The sequence below is a fragment of the Setaria italica genome, chromosome VIII (assembly GCF_000263155.2).
Source record: "Setaria italica strain Yugu1 chromosome VIII, Setaria_italica_v2.0, whole genome shotgun sequence".
In the NCBI taxonomy this organism is placed as follows: Eukaryota; Viridiplantae; Streptophyta; class Magnoliopsida; order Poales; family Poaceae; genus Setaria; species Setaria italica.
Window position 1 is genome coordinate 32,877,259 of NC_028457.1, and position 7,770 is coordinate 32,885,028.

The window sequence follows — 7,770 nt, forward strand, 5'->3', positions numbered from 1 at the left end:
GGCGCCCGGCCACCCCACCCAAGCCCACTGACACTTCGGGCCCGCGCCGGCCGTCCCAGGTGGGCCCCGCGCGTCATTGTCCTGCGGCTAGTCCGCCGCCGCGTCGCGGGAGGATGCTATACCTCGCTTCGGCGCTAGTCCACCACCCGCACGCGCACGCGCACCTAACTACAGCTCGTCTCCTCCTCTCCCAACCTCCTCGTCCCGTCGCCTCGATTCGATTCGGTTCGGTCGAAGCGGTGGGGGGCGCGGAGGAGCGCTAGGGCGGGGAGGATTCGGATGGGCGCGGCGCCGAGGAGGAGGTGCTAGAGGCGGTGCCCGCGCTGGTTTTGGGGGCGGCAGGGAGGAGGAGGAGCGGCGGGGCGGGCGGGCGGGCGATGGAGGAGAAGAAGGCGTCGTCGCCGCTGATCCCGCCGCCGTCGGAGATCGACCTGGAGGCGGGCGGGGGCGGGGACCAGCTGCAGTGCCGGATCTGCCTGGAGACCGACGGTGAGGGAGGCTCCGCGGCCGCGTGCCCGCTGCTGCCAGCTACTTTTGTCTCCTGATTTTTTGGGTGGCTGTTTCTGGTAGTGCGGAGGGGATCTCACTGGTTCGTGTGGGGTGTGCAGGGAGGGACTTCATCGCGCCGTGCAAGTGCAAGGGGACGTCCAAGTACGTGCACCGCGACTGCCTCGACCACTGGAGGGCGGTGAAGGTGAGCGCCGCTCCCCTTCTCCTCCGCGATGCTCAGGGTTTGGGTGGAAATCGGGCAAAATGGGCATTTTCCGTGGTTAGCTAATTTAGTGGCTTCCAAGTGCAGCAATTGATTGAATTGCAGGATGAATCCGGCGAAGGTTGAAACTGTTACTCCGTTTGTTTGATCCTGTGAATGTGCGGAGGATTTATCTTCTTGATGTGTGCTTAGATGTGATAGCTTGTCATTGTGGTTTGCTGTTGTTTAGGATTTGGGTGAGCCAGCATCCCTTGTAGATATTGTCGATTCTTTTGATCTCATTCTTTGCGTTGAGCTGCAGTGGTGTTTTTGTGTTATGAGAAGGGTGATGAAGGTTGCTGCTGTGGTATTTTTTCACGGAAGCTTTACCTTCTTGAGGTGGTTCTGTGTATGGAATATAGATATGATTGTCAAAATAATTGTTTTTATGTAGTAGTGAGTCATGAGACATTAGTTGCTACCTAGTCTGAGATGACAGATACAGACTTTTAATTCCTCTACATTTTTGTCTATCGGATACATTGGATTAGGTATCGACTTCCTTTTCATGCCATTTTTCAATCTGTTTCTATGTTTGGTTAATGCCACATTGTGTTTAATCCATATAACAGTGAAATGGGATCGTCTCATGTTTACAAAGCTTCACTTGTTCTGTTCAGATCAAAATAACTAGGTATAGCTTTTAACAAGGTGCATTGTATGTTTCCATAATTTTCATTTTTATTAGCCCTAAGAAATGTAACTAAATTTGACTGTGCCCTAGTCAGTTTGATAGATTGGTAACATAATTTTGATTGCTAATTGTGTTTTATGCATTAGGTTCTTTTTCCTACAAATATCTTGAAATATTCGTTTATCTGACAAATTCTAGCAGTTGGATCTATGTTTGATGTAAGTTTTGATTGTATAAATATAAATTCCAAACTTTTACAAATAACAATAATCTGACAAAAAGCTTTCTCAATCTGGCTTTCTATATCCTTGTTCATTGTTGACTAGAAATTTATGGCCTGCCATTTACATACACCGTATGGAACAAAGTTCTTGCTCAATCAGATTAAAGAAATTTTTTGACATGGCATTACTTGAGTTGACCAAAAAGGGTAGTTTTGTAAAGTTTGTCAATTTCTGTGTTTTGTGAAGACTTTTCCTGCTGGATTTTTGCTTTCAGAAAAGTTGTTTGATTGAGTAGTAACAGTTAGGTCAGTTTTCTCGTTTCTTTAGCTTATAATTTACTCTTCATCTGAAAATTCCAAATGTGGGTGTCATAGTGGTTAGACAGGGGTTCACAGGTCAAAATCTGGTAGTTAGTATTGCGAATCCTGCTTCTGTTAGGATGTTGGAATGTCTACATCCATTTGGAAGTTGTGCTGGTAGGTAACTGCATATGGAGTCTCAGATGGGGTTGTAAGTTGAACTTGGATGATTCAGGTTATGCTAAGATTATGTTACTTATGACAAATGTAGACGGTTTGCATTAGAAAGGACACACCTTTTTTATTCTGCAAAGCCAACCTTGAACATGTGAAATCTTTTGTGCAATGAAAATTAAATATTATATCTTTTCCTGGAGCTTTCTTCTGCAATTGAATTGTTGATTTTCTTTCAAATTGGTAACTTACCATGCTTTGATGCTTCTTCCTACACAGGAGGGATTTGCATTTTCTCATTGCACCACCTGCAAGGCTCCATATTACTTGAGGGTTCATTCCCACACTGACAGGAAATGGCGAACATTAAAGTTTCGTTTCTTTGTTACTAGAGATATACTATTCATCTTTGCCCTAGTTCAGATGGTGAGTCTTCGAAATGTTATTTCATTCAGTATCCATCGATTGTATTATATTGAGTGATCAGTAGTATTTTCTTATTCCTTCATCCAGGTCATCTCTGCATTGGCATATCTGGTACATTTTATTGATGGGTACCAGCAATATTGGTTGAGGACAGCCTGGGGTTTTGACAATGAAGTTAGTTTTTATTACATATGTGGTAAACTACTTAATCATTCCATTGTTACTACTTTGACCTGTTTGTGCGTGGCTGTTTGGGAAAACTATAGCAGGTCATCTCTGCACACAATGTTTTTCTGTACTGATGCAGACTTATTCTTGATTGCAGGTGCATTATTGTTTTTTGCTTTGTTGGGGTTATCAGGATGCTTCATAACTTGTTATGATCGAAGAGTTCGAAATGACTTGGCTCAGCCTTGTCGAGAACTATGTCTTTGCTGCTGTCAGCCAGGGTATGCTTCAATTAGCTCACACATGAAATTACTGTCTTAAAGCTAAAGCTGTCCCTCAACCCTGAAAAGAATAGGTCAATATAGTTAATGTAGTCCACAATTTTTTAGATTGAAATGTGATGCACAAAATATGACCCAAAAGTAACAAAGAGTGCATTTATTGTTTGTTGTTTAAATAATGGAATGGATGCTACACTTCATAAAAGATATATATGGACTATTGCAGCACTTGCACAATTTCTGGACCCAAAAGGCATGTTTCATTGTGTGCGTCTTGAAATGATGTTTGACATACCTTTTCTTTTGCAATCGTGGTGTTAGTACTAGCCATTCATAATGTACCCACACTTTTTCTATTTCAGGATGTGCGCAGATTGCCATCTTCCGGGCACACTTTGCATGTGGACCGACTGCACTACGTGTTTTGAAGGTTGCGCAACTACAGCTGGAGAATGTGGTGGTTGTTTGGGAGGCGCTGGGGAAGCTGGGCTACCATTGCTCCTTATCATGGGGGTGATTGTGCTTGGGCTTTTCACAGTTATTGGCATATTCTACAGCGTCCTGGTAGCGACAATGGTTGGCCAGCGGATCTGGCAGCGGCACTACCACATTCTCGCCAAACGAATGCTAACCAAGGTGGGTGCCACTGTTAATTCCTCTGCCAGCATATCTACCATGGTTTTACTCAAATCCAGTTTCGTGTCTTCCCAGGAATATGTCGTAGAGGATGTCGATGGTGAGCGCACAGACTGGTGTCCTCCGCCACTCCCCGCAGAGCACATCAGCCAGCTCAAGTCTCTGGGGCTTCTATAATAGCTCACGCCATCATGTCAACGGCAGATGATGATGACCTAAGTTAGGACTCAGCGCGGCATCACCCAGCTGTACAGGAGGCGTTCCAATCATACATAGCAGGAAGTCCAGGCGTTCCAAGGTTTCTGCGGCGAGATGTGGAAATGTTGTTCTCTTCTTTTGTACATTGTAACGGGAAAAATTCTGCCTGACAAAACCGTAAATTTTATACCAAGTGAATGGCTTACTTAACCGAAGTCTGTGCGTGACCTTCGCAAGTAATTTTGGCAGGAATACTCACGTATTTCATTTTGTTCAGTCAGAAGGACAAACTGGAATCCTGGTATGATCCTGTATATTTTTTTTTTGAGAAAATTGCAACGCACCTGATAGTCAACCCTCCAGTTTGCTATTTTAAAGTTGGGTGCCTCGATGACAGGGGGTCCTTGTCCCACCTGTCAGAGACATCGAGTGCTAAAATAGCAAACTGGGATTTGACCCCGTGGTATGCTTGCAAAATCCACCCTGTTTCACTCAAATTCTGCAGCTGGGCCCTCCCATCTACCAAATTCACTCATACTTCATGATATTCTACACTCAGAATATTCAATTTGTTTGCAGTTTGATTACTGACGAGTGACGATTTCATCGCCTAGAAAAGAAATAAAAAATGGCTAGAACTTTTTTTTTTGACTGGAAAAATGGCTAAAACTCAAGCCCAAGTTTTTCCAAGCCAACTTGGAAATCAGGCCTATTGGGCTTAAATATTTTGGCCCAATGGGCCCATTTCTACCGAAGCGAGAGTAATGAAGAAGAACTTCTGCCACCGAGGCCGCCGCAGCTCACTTCCGCTTCGCTCTCGTTCCCCCACGAAACCGAAGCAAATCCGGCGAGGCGCAGCGGCGGCAGCGGCGGCGGGGTAGGAGGGAGAAGCCGGCGCGAGCAGGAACAGGAGGAGGCAGCAGCCATGGATCCGGACGCAGTGAAGTCGACGCTCTCCAACCTGGCCTTCGGCAACGTCATCGCCGCCGCCGCCCGCGACCTCCAGAAGGTGACTCACTGGATCACCCGCCATCCCCCACCCCCAGTATCCCTGCGCCGCCTTGCTCTGTCGCGGATCCTCCTCTGATCCCGCCGCTGGATTGCGGGGTTGGCCGACGAGGTATCCAGCGGCCGCGCCCTGGATCTCGAGGCTGGCGCACGCGGAACAGCTGCTAATTTCTTTCTTTTTTTTGAGGAACCAGCTGCTAATTTCGGCCCGCGTGGCGCTGAATTGAGCCGTGGGGGAAAGCTTGCATGTTTTCATGCGGATCAGTCTCTGGTCGCTAGTTCGAACGTAATCTGGGTGTTATGTTGGAGAGTGGAGTGGGGTGTGATCCATGGGAGTAATGGATTGTACACCCATGCAATCCGGAATCACCTGCATGTCAGGAGTCCGATAGAGTGATTGCTCTTTATGCGCAAACAATTCATGTGAATAAATCCATTTCATGGGTTTACGAAAACGAGCTACGTTTAGCTGGGGTTTCTGGATTTTGGGTGGTGTGCGCGTGGTTCGTCGTCCTCCTTGGAATTGTTAGTATCTATTGGTGTCAAATCCTGGTGTTTGGGTTGCTCTCCTTTGAGATCTCGGTCTGCTCAGGAATATCTAATCTTTGATTAGGTGATCCGTATGTTGGGGGAAAACTCACTTATAATGTTGTTTAGTCTAGAGAATAGTGTGTTTTTGTGATGTCTTTTGTGATTTATTATGGAAATGGCTAGGATTTTCTTGAAATTGGAAAATTTAGAACGCCTGTTTGAGGATCATGAAGTCGTAAAAATTGGTACTTTTTGAAGCCACCTCAATTTATACCCCTTTTATATATCAGAAGATGTATGTTTTTCATAGATTGCACCTGTGTACAACATTGCCAGGCTATCATGGAGAACTTAATTTAGCAATTTTGTTTATTTTTGACAATTGTTCAGTTCTGTTATGTTGTTTTTTTTGGTATACTTTTTACCTCTTTGTACTGTGGTTGGCATTTGGCAGTGTCCTTATCTTGTTCCGTCAGTTTCAGTTCTTGCCATAGGATACAGATAACATTTTTCTTTTTTTATTCTTTGGATTTCGCTTCTCACATTGTATGCAGAGCATTTGTTCTTTGTGTTCCATTATGGATTTTAATTTTGTGATGCTGACATTGATGTACACCATCTTAGGAAATGGTGGCTAAGGACAAGGCTCAAGGTGCACCTGCAAGCCATGATGAAGTTGATCTTGATGAGTTGTTGGATGTGAGTAGAAGCACAAACATTTATTTACTTATCTCTTGTATTTGCCTTCTGTGTACAGCACATTGTATCGTATCATATTGTCAGTTGTCAAATTTCATGGAACTTCTCACCAGGACCCAGAACTTGAGAAGTTGCACGCGGAGAGAATTGCTGCCCTGAAGGTACTGATCTGCATCGTTCACTTATGAAGCTTATGCAAGTGCCATTTCCTCTTTATTCCTCAAAACTCTCTATGGAACAGAAAGAGGCTGAGAAGCGTGAGGTGCTAAAAAGGCAAGGGCACGGTGAATACAGGGAGATAACTGAAGGAGACTTCCTTGGGGAGGTTACTGGCAGTGAAAAGGTCATATGCCATTTCTACCACCGAGAATTTTACCGTTGCAAGTATGCCATAACTTCTCTTCTATTTTTTCACATATACATTTTTTTTTGCTTTTGGTACTTACCGAAATGATTTTCTTCAAATATTTGCTAGGATCATGGATAAACATCTGAAGGCCCTTGCTCCAGTCTATGTTGGAACAAAATTTGTCAAGCTTGATGCTGAAGTCTGCATACTATCACTGTTAGCTTTAAATTACTTCTTGTAACAATTGTGAAGCCTAATCTTATAAATCACAAACTGCAGAATGCTCCATTCTTCGTGGCCAAACTGGCAATAAAAACATTGCCATGCATCATATTGTTCAAGTAAGTTCGTAAGCTTTTTTATTACTGCTGCCTGTTGGATAATCTTCCCATTTCAATTCTGAGATATGTCCTATTTCAGGAAGGGTATTGCTGTTGACCGGTTAATTGGGTTTGAAGACCTTGGGAGGAAAGACGACTTCTCAACAAGAGCATTGGAAAATATCCTCAAGATGAAAGGTAATCAACTTAATCCGTTTTAAGCAGCACTCCACAATTTGGAATGGAAAACATTCTAATCCCCCCCCTCCCCCACCCAAAAAAAAAATTGTAGGAATAATTGATGAGAAGAAGAAAGACGACGATGATGAAGATGATGAAAGCGAGTCTAAGAACAGGAGGGTTAGATCGTCAACCGCCCAAGATTCCGACTCAGACTGAAGATGAAATGGGAGTGCACTATTTTGTAACTTTTAGTTTACGTTTGATGCTCTGTAACGTATGTCAAAATCTCTTTGTGATTTGTTCGATCAGCGTTGTATCAATACCGGTTACCAGAAAGAACAAGAGAGTTTCTGCATGTAGAAGTGATTTTTTACTAACTCAGCATCCATATTGTGTAAAAAACTGTGTTTTGTGGTTGCCTTGGCTTCTCATTTGCTAGGATGGCATTACTGATGGCCTGATGCATTGCTGGCTATTATCAGATTTTTCTTTTTTTTTTTTGAAAGCTCAGATTTTTCTTTTAGACTCGTCTATGGAAAAGATCACATGACTCACCCCAAATGGTCTCTAGGCGCCTGGCCAGATTTTATGTGGTCCCCACATGGCAATCTTTGCGTACTTGAGATTCTCATTATTAGGGTTTGAGCAATAATTGACTGATCAGGTACTGCCCGTGACCAAACCACCCGGTTAAACTCCAGTTGCTCGTTGACTGCTGACTGTGCCTCATTTGACCAAATAGGGAGTCGTCATTTCTTTACGGTTGCTGAATTTTTACCCCTTATTGTTTGACCAACCGGCATCTAGTGGATGTTTGTTGGAGCCATTCAACAAATTGCTGTCTGCATCAAGCAAAATCCTTGTACGATTGATGTGAAAATGATCTTCT

The 7,770-nt window shown here is 44.0% G+C and overlaps 2 protein-coding genes across 2 annotated transcripts; both read left to right on the forward strand.

Annotated features, from left to right (window-relative positions):
- Window positions 1-173: 173 nt before the first annotated feature.
- Window positions 174-4,006, forward strand: LOC101768225. The gene is made up of 7 exons (XM_004979598.3): window positions 174-489; window positions 609-694; window positions 2,362-2,508; window positions 2,596-2,704; window positions 2,834-2,957; window positions 3,320-3,593; window positions 3,669-4,006. The coding sequence occupies exons 1-7, from the start codon at window positions 378-380 to the stop codon at window positions 3,768-3,770; spliced, it is 954 nt and encodes a 317-aa protein (XP_004979655.1). The 5' UTR covers window positions 174-377; the 3' UTR covers window positions 3,771-4,006.
- A 569-nt stretch (window positions 4,007-4,575) lies between these two features.
- LOC101768636 (thioredoxin domain-containing protein PLP3B) lies at window positions 4,576-7,327 on the forward strand. The gene is made up of 8 exons (XM_004979599.3): window positions 4,576-4,800; window positions 5,955-6,029; window positions 6,143-6,190; window positions 6,271-6,413; window positions 6,505-6,577; window positions 6,658-6,719; window positions 6,799-6,896; window positions 6,991-7,327. The coding sequence occupies exons 1-8, from the start codon at window positions 4,717-4,719 to the stop codon at window positions 7,095-7,097; spliced, it is 690 nt and encodes a 229-aa protein (XP_004979656.1). The 5' UTR covers window positions 4,576-4,716; the 3' UTR covers window positions 7,098-7,327.
- The last annotated feature ends 443 nt before the right edge of the window (window positions 7,328-7,770 follow it).